Source organism: Prunus avium, chromosome 6 (assembly GCF_965620075.1).
Source record: "Prunus avium chromosome 6, drPruAviu1.hap1.1, whole genome shotgun sequence".
Classification (NCBI taxonomy): Eukaryota; Viridiplantae; Streptophyta; class Magnoliopsida; order Rosales; family Rosaceae; genus Prunus; species Prunus avium.
In genome coordinates this window covers 27352742-27368372 of record NC_142289.1, presented here as the reverse complement: position 1 = coordinate 27368372, position 15631 = coordinate 27352742, and the positions used below count along the sequence as shown (strand labels likewise).

Sequence of the window (15631 nt, the reverse complement as noted above, 5' to 3'; positions counted from 1 at the left end):
TAGATGTACTATTTACCATATCTCTAGAGAGTCCCTTAGTAAATGGATCTGTCAAATTTTTGTTTGACCTTACATACGTTATATTGATAACTCCATCTGTTATCAATTGTTTTACATACGCATGTCTTAAGCGTGTCTAGATTTTCCATTATACACTTTGGTATAAGCTCTAGACAATGTAGCTTCACTATCACAATAAAGAGATTGATGACATTGGTTGTGGCCACAACTCTATATCAAACAACAAGTTTCTCATCCATTCGGTTTCTTTGCATGCCGTTGTTAATGCTATAAACTCATATTCCATCTTAGAGTGTGATATAATTGTTTGTTTCTTTGATGCCCAAGAAACTGCACCTCCTCCAATTGTGAATATCCACTCTGACGTGGCTTTATTGTCATTACCACTAGAAATCCAACTAGCATCTGAGTAACCCTCTAATACAGTTGGAAATTTAGAGTAACATAGACCCAAGTTAATGGTCTTCTTTAGATAGATAACCTAAAATTTTACGTATTGCTTCCCAATGTTGTGCACTAGGATTTATTGTAAATCAGGATCGAAATAGTCTACTCCTTTTTCTGCTTAAGGCCTTTGGGTACTAACCTGGCTTTAAAGGTTTGTAGAGAACCATCGGTATTATATTTCCTTCTAAACACCCATTTGCAACCAATTAGTTTAGATGCATGTGGTTAGTCTACTAAAGTCCATGTTCGGTTTGACAATAATGAGTTCATCTCATCATCTATATGTTAGAATGTTCAGACTATGATCTGAACCATTTGGATTTTTGGTAGATGGAGCTCCAGATCTTAGAGAAAAATGAAAAATGCAGAGATTGAGAGAGAGAGAGAGAGAGAGAGAGAGAGAGAGAGAGAGAGATATATATATATATATGAAAACTAGAAATGAGCTTGGAGAAGAAGCAATGAGCTATTGCTTCACTCACGCACTCACTGTGCATATATTACTGTTGGAATATTCCTCATTACATCATTCAAAATCTAACCCTTCATTTCACTACCCTATGAGATAATGATACCTGGCACAATTTGTTACGTAAGCTAAGAATACATCTCAGCTGTCCATTGGACTGTGATCCAATGGTTCACACTTAATTCATTACAATTAAACTAAATAACACTAATACTCAGCTAACACACTTATACTTCAACACTCCCTTCTAAGTGTTTAGCTGAAATAACTCCAAGCTTGCTCCTTAGATATTCAAACCGATCCCTTGCCAAAGGCTTAATGAAAATATCAGCAAGTTGCTCTTCAGTTTTGCAATATAGTAGATCAATCTCACCATCTTGAAGTGCATCTCGAATTAAATGAAACCTTCTATTGATATGTCTGGTTTTGTGATGATGAACTGAATTCTTCGATATAGCAATAGCTGAAGTGTTGTCACATAGCAATTGAGTTGGTTCTACTTGCTCTTCCCCAAAATCTGATAACACAAACCTCAGCCAAATAGCTTGTGCAGTAGCTTCTGCTGCACTAATATACTCAGCCTCTGCAGTTGAAAGAGCAACACTGCTTTGCTTGATTGAAGCCCAAGAAAACACACCTGACCCCAAGTTAAAAACATAACCTGATGTGCTTCTCATGTGATCCTCAGTTCCACTCCAATCACTATCACAATAACCTATTAGCACTACTCCTTTTCCCTTTTCATAAGCAATTCCATAATTCATAGTACCTTGAATGTATCTCAGCACCCTCTTTGTTGTTCCCATGTGCTTCTTAGTTGGATTATGCATGAATCTAGCCAAGAGGCTTGCTGCAAACATGATATCTGGTCTGGTTGCAGTTAGGTAGAGCAAACTCCCCACCATTTTCCTATACAAAGTCTCATCAGCTAGATCACTTCCATCCATTTTTGACAATTTTTCATTCACAGCCAGTGGTGTTGCAACATACTTGCAATCCTTGAGTCCAAACTTGTCAAGCAGAGTCTTTGCATACTTCTTCTAGTGTAAGAAGATGCAAGTATCAGTTTGTAGAACTCCAAGACCAAGGAAATGATGAAGCAATCCTAGGTCAGTCATCTCATATTGCCTCATCATCTCATTCTTAAACTCAGCCATCATTTCCTTTGAGCTTCCTGTGTAGATAATGTCATCTACATATAGTGACACAATGAGAATACCACTTGTAGACATCTTAGTGTACAATGTAGCTTCACTTGGACTCCTATGAAAACCAGCTTTAGTAAAGTAGGAGTTTATCTCTTCATACCAAGCTCTTGGAGCTTGTTTCAAACCATATAAAGCCTTTTTAAGCCTATACACCTTATCTTCACTTCCTTGTATCAAAAAACAGATGGTTGATCCACATACACTTCTTCATTTAGCACTCCATTAAGAAATGCCGACTTTACATCCAACTGAAATAGCCTCCAATTTCTCTGTGCAGCTAAAGCCACCAAGGTTCTCACAGTATCAAGTCTTGCCACTGGTGCAAAGGTCTCATTGAAGTCTATTCCAGGCTTCTGAGAATAACCCTTTGCTACCAGTCGTGCCTTGTTCTTCTGCATAGATCCATCCAAGTTCAGTTTTGTCTTATAGACCCATTTAACACCAATAATTGGTTTGTCAGATGGTCTATTCACAAGTTCCCAAGTGTTGTTCTTTTCTATCATTAGGATTTCATCTTCCATAGCTTTCTTCCAGGAATCATCCTTTGCTGCTTCCTCAAAACTCTCTGGTTCTATGATGCACATATTGCATTTCTCATAGATTTCTGCAATGCTTTTGTACTTGCGAGGGGTGTGATCAAAATCCTGGGAGCTTGGCATTCTTTCTTGATCACTAGATTCAGTGCTAGTGTCAAATATTTCACCTTCTTCACCTTGTACTTCAGGATTATTGATTTTTTCTTCTTGTCCTTGCTTATCTGCAGTTATTTCAGCAATTGGAATCGTCACACTTCTTTCTTTATGTGCATTCCAATCCCAACATGCATCTTCATTAAACACAACATCTCTAGACACAATTATCTTTCCAGTTTCAAGACTATAAAGTCTATACCCCTTTTCACAGCTACCATAGCCGAAGAAAATGCACCTCTTGCTTGTCAAATCCAGCTTCTGCCTTTGTTGACTTGGAATATGAGCATAGCACAATGAGCCAAACACTTTCAGATACTTAACTCCAGGTTTTCTTCCACTATAAGCTTCAAATGGTGTTCTCTTATTCAAAGCTTTGGTTGGACACCTATTCAAGATATAAACTGATGTATGTTCAGCCCAAAATTCAAGAGGAATTTTCTTCTCTAGCATCAAACACTTTGCCATTTCCACAATAGTTCTGTTCTTTCTCTCTGCTACACCATTTTGCTGTGGTGTGTATGAAGTTGTTAGTTGCCTTTCTATGCCTATATCTGCACAGAACCTATCAAATTCCACTGAGGTGTATTCTCCTCCTCGATCACTTCTAAGCTTCTTTAGTTTATAGCCACTCTGCAATTCCACAGTGGCTTTGAATCTCTTGAATACACTCAGAGCTTCAGACTTGTGTCTTAAAAAATAGACCCAACACATCCTTGTACAATCATCTATGAAAGTGAGAAAATATCAATTTCCAGCTTTTGTAGTTGTTTGCATTGGACCACAGATATCACTGTGTACAAGCTCTAGAGTAGTTGATGCTCTAGTAGTAGCTTCCTTTGGAAATGATTCTCTGCATTGTTTGCCTAGAATACAACCCTCACATACTTCTGTACACTACTACAAAAAGGGAAAAAGACGACGGTAGAACAAAAAACCGTCGTTGTTTTTAAAAAGACGACGGTAACAAAAAACCGTCGTGGATAAGTGACTTAAACAACTAAAAAATGGAGATACTGTTGAGAATTTTTTTATAACGACGCACACAAATAAAAAAGTGTCGTCTTATTAAAAAGCTTTTCTTTAGAGTTAAAATCTGACCAAAAAACAACGACAGCAGGTATGACAAGCGTCGTCTTTTAAAAATCAAGTGTCTTTTTTTTGGTAAAGACATGGTTGTTTTGAAAGAACTGTCGTCTATTATATGTAAAGACGACGGTTTTTTATAAAAAGGGTCGTCTATTATATGTAAAGACGACGGTTTTTTATAAAAAGGGTCGTCTATTATATGTAAAGACGACGGTTTTTTTATAAAAAGGGTCGTCTATTATATGTAAAGACGACGGTACTCTTACAAGGGTACTCTTACAAGGCCAAAGGAGGGAAGCTCATGGTCACACAAGGTACTGTGGTGGTTATGAGGGGGGAAATTCAACCAAACAACACATACAAGCTTTTGGGTGGTGCAGAGATTTGTACCAAGGAAGAGCAAGCAACAAGTCTTAAAGTCAAGGAGCCGGTCCAACATAATGGGGAGGATGTTGTTAAAGAAAAGCTTCTTGCCAAGGTGGTCATGGAGGAGTCTCCATTTGAGGTGGAGCTTGACACAAGGGCTGAAGAAGGAGGGCAACAACAACACACTCACAAAGGGGTTCTACTTGAGGTGGAGCCATCATCAATTGCAAGGTCCGGGCCCAAGGAATCCATCAAACCGTCCCTAGGTTTTGGATGGATGGACCAAGAAGTTCCAGCCACGTTTCGGAGTGCTATAGGGAGCATGAAGCGGGAAAGTTGGAGAGGTGCATCGATGAAAAGAAATGTGTTCTTAAATCCAAGAGCAAGGTTGGCTAAGTGGGGATTTAGTGAACAAAGGTATGGTATGTGGTTTGCATATCAAGGCATGTCCAAGATTCAAGGTTCCAAGAAGGCAAGGAGCAAGGAATTTGGCATGGGGGATCTCTCTTCTGCAAAAGAGGTCCAGGTTACTCAAGTCTAGGCTTGGGTGGAGCACCTTCCACCAAAGGTGCATTGAGGCAAGAGATGTATTGCCATGGTGGAGCTCTTGGAAATTACTAGAACGATTTCTAAGAGGTTTGAAGAGGTTCTAGAGGTCAACAATGGTTCATGGGTGATTAAATGATTCGCCAAGGTGGAGATTGTTGTAAAATTGGCTCACATTTAGTATGCAAGTGAAGGAAGAGGCGACCGGTCGCTGGGTATTTGCGACCGGTCGTATTGAAGCAGATTCGAAGTCTGGAGGAGAAGCTGGAAATCGTGACCAGCGACCGGTCGCAAGGTGCAAGCGACCGGTCGCTTTCAGACAGATTGCAATGAGACCGGTCGCCAGGAACGTGCGACCGGTCGCCAGACGTGCTGTGTCGTTTTTCCATGCATTTTTCAAGGTGCATTTCACATGTGTTGGTTCCCTACCTAATCCCTCGAGCTTCCAAGAGTTTTATGGGTTCTAGGAAGTTTGGCAGCGTGCCTTAGAAGCTGGAACACCATTTAAATGTTGTTTGTTGTCTTGTACCAAAGGGTTTTCTAGGAGGGAGACAAGGGGACAAAGGGTGCATGCTTTATGGCTTGTTTTCTGGTTTGCCTAACCTTGTGTTTAGGTGAGTAGCTGAAAGCAAGAACGTGAAGGAGTAATTGTAGTCCTCTACTAAGTCCAAAGGTCTGCCTACAAAAGGAAAAGAAGATGCAAGACAACATGCGTGTGGTTAATCTCAAAGTTGTCAAGTAGCTGGGAGCTATTGTGTTCAAAGGGAGGTTATCTCACCAAGGGAGGAAGAGAGATAGGGCAATCAGTTCAAGAGAGAGCTGAGTTGGGTCTTGAGTGTCTAGACACCAAAAGAGGGAAACACCAAGTGTGAGAGAGTGTTCACAAGTGAATCAAAGTGTTGAGCAAAGGGGTGAGAGAGAAAAGAGAGCTTGGGAGAGAATAGAGTTCTAAGGGGGTTTATTTGTAAACCAAAGTTGTAACTTATTCTTTCATTAGTGAATTTCTCAAGGGGATCACCAAGAGGATGTAGGCAATTGCTGAACCTCTATAAATTCTTGTGTCACTTTGTGCTTGGTTGGTTTCTCAAGTGTGTGTGTGTGTGATTCATCCATCCTTGTGTGTGTCACAAAGTCCATCAACAACAAGATCATTAGGGGAGTGAGTGAAAGTGTTTGTCCATTTTCACAACAGTATGTTGTAGAGTTGAACTAGGATTAGGGTCATGATAGAACCTATCTTCAAAGAATTCTACATCTCTAGACTCAACAATGATATTTGAGTTTACATCAAGCAACCTATATGCTTTAGAGTTTTTTGCATATCCCACAAAGATACTTTTTATACCTCTAGGACCCAATTTTGATCTATTAGGATCACGAGTTCTATAAAAAGCCAAACAGCCCCAAACTCTAAAATAATTTAGATTTGGTTTTCTGCCCTTCCATACTTCATACAGAGAGACACATGTGTCTTCTTAGAAGTAATTCTATTTTGAATATAGCATGCAGTAAAGAGTGCTTCACCCCAGAAATAAATAGGAACATTAGCACTTATAATCATAGAATTAATCATATTAGTCAATGTTCTATTCATTCTCTTTGCTAAGCCATTTTGTTGTGGTGTATAAGTTGCAGTTTTTTGATGGAAGATACCATGTTCTTCATAAAACAAAGAAAACTCATGTGAAAAATATTCACCACCTCTATCACTACGAAGGATTTTAATTTTCAACTAAAAAACTCAACTACGAAGGATTTTAATTTTCAACTAAAAAACTCAAAGGCTTCATCCTTGCATCGTTTAAAAAACTCAAAGGCTTCATCCTTGCTAGGTATCAAATATATATAAGTAAATCTAGAGCAGTCATCTATAAATGTAATAAAATATCGTTTTCTTCCTCTTGTTAAAGTTCCATTGTACTCACAAATATCATAATGTACTAAGTCTAAGATTTTTGTGTTACTGCCATCTTCAAAGGTTTCTTAGTAATTTTAGATTGGGCACAAGTTTAACAATTTCTAGATGTAACTTCTTTGCAAGAAATTAAATTTTGCATAGACAAGTATTTCAAAGATCTGTAATTTAAATGTGCTAACCTAGAATGCCATAAAAAAATAAGAGAAGTCAACAATATAAATAGGAGAATTCGCTTTTATTAAACTGAGTTTGAACATTCATCACATGAATAACCCTTCCCAACAAACATGTCATTCTTTGACAATATAAGTTTATCAGACTCTAGAACAACTTTTATGCCATTCTTGCATAGTAGATTTGCATGTACAAGATTCTTCCTTATGTCTGGGACATGAAAAACATTGGTCAAGTTTATTGTCTTTCCAAAAGTAAATTGGAGTTCAACCATACCTTTTCCTAAGACTGTAGCAGAAGTATGGTTGCCCAAGAACACCTCTTGAGAATGCTATTTTGTTGTATAGGTCTTAAATTGTGTTTTATCATTGCAAACTTGGATGGTAGCTCCAGAGTCAAGTCACCAATCTGAACTTTTAGTTGTTGCAGCCGTATTCAATTCAGTGATCATGCCAATTTGCATCTCAAAGACCACAGCAATTATTACTTCAGTAGAATTTTCTTCTACCAAATTTGCCTTGTTTAATTTGGCATCCTTATTTTTCTTGAACCTGCAATCATGAATAAAGTGGCCTTTCTTGCCACAATGGTGGCAATTTCCATCTTTCTTGCCACTCTTGGTTTGAGGTTAGTCTTTTTAAACTCCCTTGTGTTATTCACTTTGAAGTTCTTTTGAACTTACTACTCCTCCCTTCAACATAATTAACCTTAGCGAAGTCTTGAGAGGAAAAAGCTTTCTCTCAATTTCGAGTTTCCTCTTCAATTTGGATCCCCTTTAAAAGATCTTGGAGACTCGTATCTTCTGCCATATGCAAAAGTTTCTTCCTATAATTGTTCCAGCCATTGGTTAATTTTGACATGATAGCTCCTACTTACAATGACTCAGGAACAATTATTTTGACTTCACGGAGCTTTGTGACCAATATAAGTAAATCTTGAACTTGGTCACAATTGATTTTCCATTAGTCATAATGAATTCATAGAATTTAAACATAAGGAATTTATCAGTACCTTTCTTCTCTTATGTGTATTTTTCTTGAGAAGCAGTCCAGATTTCTCTTGAAGATTGAGTAGCAGCAAAAAGATTATACAACCGATCATATAATGTGTTTAAGATGTGTCCTCTACACATTAATTCATCTTCTTCACGCTTTTTTCTATCAACAATAACATTGGGTTTTGGAATTGGTTGCAAATTTGGATCAAGAACATAGACAATGTTTTAGTGCATTCAGCATCCAGTGAATCTTGTCCTTCCAACGCATGAAATGGGTCCCATCAAACTTGTCAAGTTTCCAAAAAGAACTATCGTTCATTGCAGAGAGAGCCATAGTTTCTGACATATTCTTCATACAAATATCACTTTAAGATTGTTGGAAATTAAATTGAGAATAGACAAAAAATTTGGCTTTGAGGCACGTTATTACGTTTTCCTTAAAGTGGTATTTGCCCCCACTCAATAGAGTTTGCTAATGGGTTCCAAACAAATCACTTTTAGGATACAACAAAGATTGGAATTATAGACTTTAGCAAAAATTGAAAATTCCTTAGAATTTCTACAAGGAAATTGTATGATATATTGAGAAGAAGAGCTAGAGAGAGATTGATTTCTGTTGAGTTTAGAAGTCCCATGTTGTGGGATTTTTATAGATTCTAGTGAGTGTCAAAAATACCCATTTGATTTTGGTGAAGAGGTGCCAAAGCACTCTTTTAGTGGACAGATGTCTCCTATTGAATATAACTGTCAATACCCAAAGTTCACAACTGTTAGGATTCTTTTCAAAGAATAACTCTGTGTTCACAATGCACCCACCAACTCATCACTAATATATGCAATCAATCATATATATATATATTGGTTGAAATCTCTAACATTTAATTAGTCATTAATTATATTGTATCATTGATATATTAGATCTTTTCAACAAGCTAGATATAGAGACATTCATTGAAGCTTTGAAAAAGAAATGTCGACAACAAGCCTAGATTTAGACTTTTTTTATTTATTAGGATTTATATTCAGACAAAATAAAGAGACTTTGTTCTTTAGGGTTTACTTGTTAAATTCAGAGAGAATGACCAACAGCTCACTACTAGCAACACCGATATTGTCTCTAACTTAACCACCCACAAAGTCCAATAGGTGTGAGGTTTTATCGCTAAAGGCTTCGGTATTATTAGAAGTGGAACCACTTATTATAAGTTGTAATTTATTTAGTCAAGTTTCCGATGTGGAGCTTTATATTCTTCAACACACCTCCTCATGTGGGACCACCACATAGTGGGCTACACGTGGAATCAAGTCCACATCGGAGTCAATCATTGAGGCCCAACACGTGAACACCATGTATTAGGTAATGAATAAGGGTAAACATTCAAGCCCAACATGTGAACACTACATATTGGGTAAGGATAAAGGCCCAAATCAGGCATAGTCAATCAACCCGCTCTGATGCCATGTTAAATTTTAGAGAGACGGATCAGTGGCCCACTACTAGTAACATTGATATTGTCCCCAACTTAATCACCTACAAAGCCCAATATGTGTGAAGTTTTATTACATAAGGTCTCAGTACTATTATAAGTGGAACCACTTATTATAAATTATAATTTATTTAGTTAAATTTTCGATGTAGGACTTTATATTCTTCAACATTATCCCCCTTTTTCATTTAAAAAATAGAGAAGATTTTTTTTATTTATTTAAAACGATAAAACCAGTGTATATTTCACGCGGTCAGCCAGAGCGCATGGTATTGGTACCAAATAGGCGGAAGATAGGGCACGCACAGAGTCTCTCCACATAAAGCAGAAAGTTCTCGAACAGAGCTCTCCCACGTGACCATCACGTGGCCTTCCGCCTGTCCAACGTGCCCTTCCCTCCGCCTAAAGCAAACGTCGACACGCAAAAGAAAGAGAAAGAGAAAGAGAAAAACGCGAGAAAAAGCAAAGCAAAGCACAAAGCCAAATAAGATTTGATCAAACTTCCAGGTCTCTGTTAAACCCAATTCCTTTCCTTTCATCTCTTCCTCTTTAGCTCAGTCTCTCAGCAACCAAACAGCAGAGAGCCAAAAACAATCATAGCATAGATGGGCGCGGTTTCGAAGGAGGCTCAGCTTTCGATTGCGGCTTCTTCAATGTTTCCTGGGTTTAGGTTTTCACCCACCGACGAGGAACTGATTTCCTATTACCTGAAGAACAAGCTGGAAGGACCTGAACCTGGGAAGAGCGTAGAGGTCATTCCTGAAGTTGATATTTGCAATTTCGAGCCCTGGGACTTGCCAGGTTTGTTGGGTTTTATTCATTTCTAGTTCTTTCATCTTTATCTTTCTCAAGTTTTGATTTTTGTTTTGTTTGTGTAGTGAAATAGTGATTGAATTTATTTGCAAAATATATATATATATATTTTTGTTTGTGTAGGAAACACAGAAAACGTATTTGTTTTTGTTTTTGTAATCGCGTGCTGACAGTGACAGCGTTGAATTGAGTCAACAATTTTGTTACAGATTTGTTTCTTGTAAGAATCCAATTACAATCTGGGAGAAACGTCAGACATGGGTCAAAATTTAGAGGTATTAGTGTACCCAAGGACCTTAGCTGGCCCCCACCCTTGTCAACGTGCACGGTCCACAAGTTTCTTTTCATTTTGAGCCGGACAGCTAACCCTTGGAGCTTGCATGGGGCTCATCCACTATAGGGAGGTCCGCACCTTTGAACCATGATACATTTAGTTGAAGGGATGTTTTACTGATGTGAATTATTTATATGAATGGCATAGATCCTATATATGGTATTCGATTTTATGTGACAACAAAGAGTACTGTTGTTGGAGCTAGCTTGCAATAATTTGTCGAGGAAAACTAGTCAGATTAGTAAACACAAACACGCATGTGCTCACAGTTCTCCGCCTCTCTCCATGCAGGATGAGGTGCACGTAAGGGAAAGTTGAAAGGACAAATACTGCAAATATGTTTTTCTTTTCACTGTATTCGGATTGGAGATGGTTATTGAAATAGAGGTTTTAGTCTATTTGGAAACCAATGAAGATGAAAACCTTATTTAACTGATTAGTTGATCAGAGAGAGAGAGAGTGAGAGAGTGAGATAGAGATAGTTTTATTTGAAAGAATCCAGAAAATTATCATGCTTTACTTGGACAGGGTAAAACAGATTAAACTTATTTCCGTTTTTCTTTTTCTTTTAATAAAAATTTAATTAAGGAGTGCCATGTTGGTTCTATTTGGTTATGCACATACATATATGCATTCTGGTTCAATTTTGCTGTGTCTGATTAGCACTACGCATGATATTTGCTTATGTATATGTGTGTGCGACAGTGAGTACGTATATACATATATAGTTATGTGTGGTGAGTTCAATCACCTAAACTTGTTCAAGTCTCTCTGTAAACAAATAATTTTTTGCTGGATTTGACATCTGATTAGAGTTGGTGCATGTGTAACTAGCCAAATCTGTCATTCAATCGGATAATGAGTGGTTCTTCTTTTCTCCACGAGGAAGAAAGTACCCAAATGGCTCACAAAGCAGAAGAGCAACAGAATTTGGTTATTGGAAAGCCACAGGAAAAGAACGCAATGTAAAGTCAAGTTCTAATGTAATTGGTACAAAGAGGACACTTGTGTTCCACATGGGTCGTGCGCCAAAAGGGGAAAGGACAGAATGGATTATGCACGAATACTGCATGAATGACAAGTCCCAGGTAACTTTTTTCAATAGTAGTTCAAAATGTCATCTGTTAGTTATTTGGTTTGAACTATCACCAGATGTATATTCTTCTGGGAAAGGGAAGATTAAATTAATACCATTTGTAGGACAGAACCGTTTTTCATTTGGCTTTTTTTTTCCGTCTGGAACCATTTTTCAGTTGTCCATGAATGTCACAAGTGCATTACTCTATCATTCTCTCAACTAGTAGTACTTTGATAATCTTAGTCACGCAGTGTGGTTGGCAAATGCAAAAATGGGGGTGATTGGCGAGAAATGTTTCATATGAAAATGACTTCCACTCCATTTAAGGGGAAAAAAGTACATGTGATTTAGAAGACTATAGATTGATTGCTGCTATTACTTGATTCAATCAACGTTATTCGTTGTTCTTGAGAATAACCGCCCTCATCTCCTTACCGCCAATACCTTCATATTCCTTAGAATTTGTTTCTTTAAAGTAAATTACTTATCAGAAGTGACTGAAATGTTTAGCCACAAAGATTCACCTGCTAGACCATCTTGAATTGGTTCAAGATTATTTACACGCTGCTTATGTGGGTTGTATTTATATAGTCTCTTGTTACATCTGCACATTCAATAGTTCATTTTAGTATGCAAGCACTTTCTGATTTTTTTTTCTCTCTTAAATATTCTGCCTGCTTGTTGTGCTGCAGGATTCTATTGTTGTTTGCCGCCTCCGGAAGAACAGTGATTTCCGTTTAAATGACACCACAAACGGAGGTTCTTCAAGTCGAAGTCCTTTATCAACTGTGCATAATAGTGAAAATGCTGTCTCAGAAGTTGGTATTGACCATGATAAGCCAGTTGAATGCTATTCGAAGAAGTCTACTAGCAGTCATGATTCTCATTCTACTGAGCAAATTGATTCTGCATCTGAATCCAACCAAAAACAGACAACAGAGGTTACACAGGCAGAATCTTCTGGCCACCAGATGGTGGGTTCGTCTTGACTCTTGTCTATCATATCCTTCTTTCTTTTATTTTTTATTTCTACTGCCAACTTATTTGAGATGAAATCAGTAGCCCACCTGCAAAGTTGCAGTTTACACACAGGTGCATGATTTTGAATAGCACTAACAATATCAGGTGAGTATCGTTTACCAGAAAAAACCATATCAGGTGTACATTTATAAATTTTAGGAGCTTAGGTATAGCCAACACCTAGTTTTTTGTCAGGTGGTTATGTGACACAGTTTAGTTGTGTCTGGTAGTTATGCCACTACAAAAACAAAGGAAAAACAATAATAAAAAATTCAAAGCTATCGATCACAAGTTTTACGAGGGGTTATAAAAATATCTTGGCATGCATTATGGTAACAATATAATTAAAAGCGTATGAAATATTATTTCTTTTAGAATTAGTTTGTAAGAAATATTAAGGGAAAATCATAAAAGAGAATCGAGATTAATAAAGTTAAAAGAATGTTATTTCTACCCGACTTCTCCCAGTGTTTTGCCAATTTAATTTCTTACTTGTGTCTCGTGTCTTAGAACTCAGGCTTTCTCATCTCACCAGTTGCCAATGGAATTCTTGATTTTCAATCTCTTTTTTAATTAATAACTCTCCAAATGTGCAGTTTTGTCATACAGTCAAGTCAACCCATCGTGTGTAGTGTGTAGATAGTATATTATTTAAGTTGGGAAGTACAAATAGTGGTATTTACAAGTGGAGCTAATATGGAATGTAGAATGTAATTTAAATAGATAAATAAAGGAAACTGATATGTGCATTTCCAGGCATTGACAGAAATTATTCTTTAGTGGTTATGGGACCTCAAGAAGGGTTCGTAAAAACGAAGCATATCCTTTTATTTAATACTTCAAGCTTAACTGCTTCAGAACTTTTGTATATTTTTATCAGGATTTATCTATATGTATTGGTTGGGCCTTGGGGTGGGGGTGACCACCTGCAAGATGGATAGGCAATTCATCATTGTATCAGAAGTGATTTTTTATATGTATTACATAAGAAGTGCGAGTCATTGTTTTGGGGTTATAAACAATACTTGCTCTTCTGTTACTTTTATCATACTTTTGTTCTGTGAAAGATAATCAGGGGTCCAAGAAACTTTGCATGACTGTTGGCAGTTTTGAACTCTATTTCTATATGGTAGTCCATTGTATGTCCAACTCTTGAGTTATGATCCATGTGAATTACAAATTGCAGGATTCTTATGATGATGACTTTTATGCGGATATACTGAATGATGATATCATCAGACTAGATGAAGCTTCAGCGTCTGCATCTGCTGACATACTTCCAGTTCTTGCCAATAAGTCCGAGGCCGAACAAAATTCTCACCAGCCTATGCAAGCCATTTGTAATTCAGAAGCAATTCCTTTCCAAGGTACTGCAAACCGAAGAATCCATTTGCGAAAGATAAAGGAAAAGTTTCCTGCTGAGTCACTGGAAGGTCCCAATTCACAAGAGTCACCAAAAACTTCAGCAGATAGGATGGACGATCAACACATGCTATTATATGTAATTATTATTATTCTGGTATTGCTGGCTCTGTTTCTGTCCAAGTTTTGTTTTACTGACAATGCTGGCTCTGTTTCTTTCCTTGTTGGAAGGTTTCTGTCAAGTCAAAAACATCACAAGTAAGTCTCTGTATAAAGGTTGTGCAGCAAAATGTTAATATTAGACTTTTCTTTCTTGACCTGGTCTTGATTTCTGTTGAATGCTCGAGTAAGCTTAAGGGACAAGTAGTGGAAGGCAGCCCTTAGATCCATGGGATTCCTATGACTTTCGCATATTAACGCTCTGGTAATTTGCTTGAATAAGGTTAAGGATGTTGGCAAGTCTTCCCTTTCCCCATGTTTTTCTCCCTTTCTCTACTCTTCTTTTAGATTCGTCTTCCCCCTCCCTATTTTTGAATAACGTTTTTGTAACAAGCGTTATTAAATAAATTTAGGCATGGGCAATGACACAACTAATTCCTATTTCTGGATATTTTCGCTTTTATTTTTTTTTCAATTTATTCTATTTTGGATACTTATTTTCTATTATTACATTCTCTACTCCCAAGTCCCAAAATTGAAACCTAGAACTAGAAGTGCAAAAGATGATTTCTAGGTGGAAATTGCAAGACTTACGTATGCTTTTGCACCGTTTGAACACAGGGCCACTCGAGTGGATTTTGGTTTGTACCTTGGCGCTCGAGGGGACATTGCGATTTTCAGTTTCTTTTTCCGCTTTGATGAGTTGTTAATGTTTATTTTTTCTCCTTTTCTATTCTTTCTGGGATTCCTTCCTATGATAGGTTTGAGGTTCAGCCATGATGCAGGAGCATAAGGGGTGAATCAAGAGAGATATTTATCATTTAATTAGTTATTTCATGAGATATTGTTATTTTTTTATTTAGGTAGTTTTAAGATTTCTTTTATTATTTATGTATGATTTTATAATTAATTAGTTTACTTTTAGACCAAGTAGTCTTGTTGCTCAAGTCTTGTAAAGCCTATAAATAAGGCTAATGTAATAGTTGTAGGGTTTTTGTTGTTGATGATTAATGAAATAGTTTATTTGTGATATGAATTCGCTACGATATATGTGAGTTTGCACTAGTCCTAGATTTCGATATTTGTATGTGTTGTTGATGACTTCTGTCATGACCCCGATCCCCAAGAATTTCCTCAGAGAATTTCTTCACCACTCTCTCTCTCTCTCTTCTTTCTTTCTCTTTTACTTTCTCTATTTCTTTTTCTTTCTTTCTTCTTCTTCTCTCTTGCTTCTTATGCAAACTATGCATGCCTAAATCAAATGACTTCTATTTATAGTATTACATAGGTGGCAACTATTGACATCTAATTGGTGAGGTGTGCGGCAATTGATGATAAGCTGAACTCCAACCTTAGCCAATTGTCCCTTAGAATCAATTGCTCATGCTTGGAAAGCCAGCTCAAGCTTGATTGCATGTAAAATGATGCCAACACTAACTTCTAAATCCACTTCC

General features: G+C 37.3%; 1 protein-coding gene and 1 pseudogene across 2 annotated transcripts; one reads left to right on the top strand and one right to left on the bottom strand.

The window, feature by feature from the left end:
* Window positions 1–1164: 1164 nt before the first annotated feature.
* Window positions 1165–1884, bottom strand: LOC110752225 (secreted RxLR effector protein 161 pseudogene; annotated as a pseudogene).
* Window positions 1885–9654: 7770 nt separating this feature from the next.
* Window positions 9655–14335, top strand: LOC110752235 (NAC domain-containing protein 40-like). 2 transcript variants are annotated; one of them, XM_021952847.2, is made up of 5 exons: window positions 9655–9918; window positions 9992–10212; window positions 11393–11646; window positions 12329–12610; window positions 13843–14335. In XM_021952847.2, exons 2-5 carry the CDS (start codon window positions 10017–10019, stop codon window positions 14278–14280), a joined length of 1170 nt encoding a protein of 389 aa, XP_021808539.2. In that variant the 5' UTR covers window positions 9655–9918; window positions 9992–10016; the 3' UTR covers window positions 14281–14335. The 2 variants fall into 2 exon arrangements, with proteins under 2 accessions (XP_021808539.2, XP_021808537.2); XM_021952845.2 differs by having other exon boundaries at window positions 9655–10212.
* The last annotated feature ends 1296 nt before the right edge of the window (window positions 14336–15631 follow it).

Excerpts from the sequence above, each read along its gene's own strand:
- LOC110752235 (XM_021952847.2), top strand. The coding sequence starts at position 10,017 with ATGGGCGCGGTTTCGAAGGAGGCTCAGCTTTCGATTGCGGCTTCTTCA. Across the intron at positions 11,647-12,328 it reads GCATGAATGACAAGTCCCAG|GATTCTATTGTTGTTTGCCG; the intron begins GTAACTTTTTTC and ends GTTGTGCTGCAG. Across the intron at positions 12,611-13,842 it reads AATCTTCTGGCCACCAGATG|GATTCTTATGATGATGACTT; the intron begins GTGGGTTCGTCT and ends TACAAATTGCAG.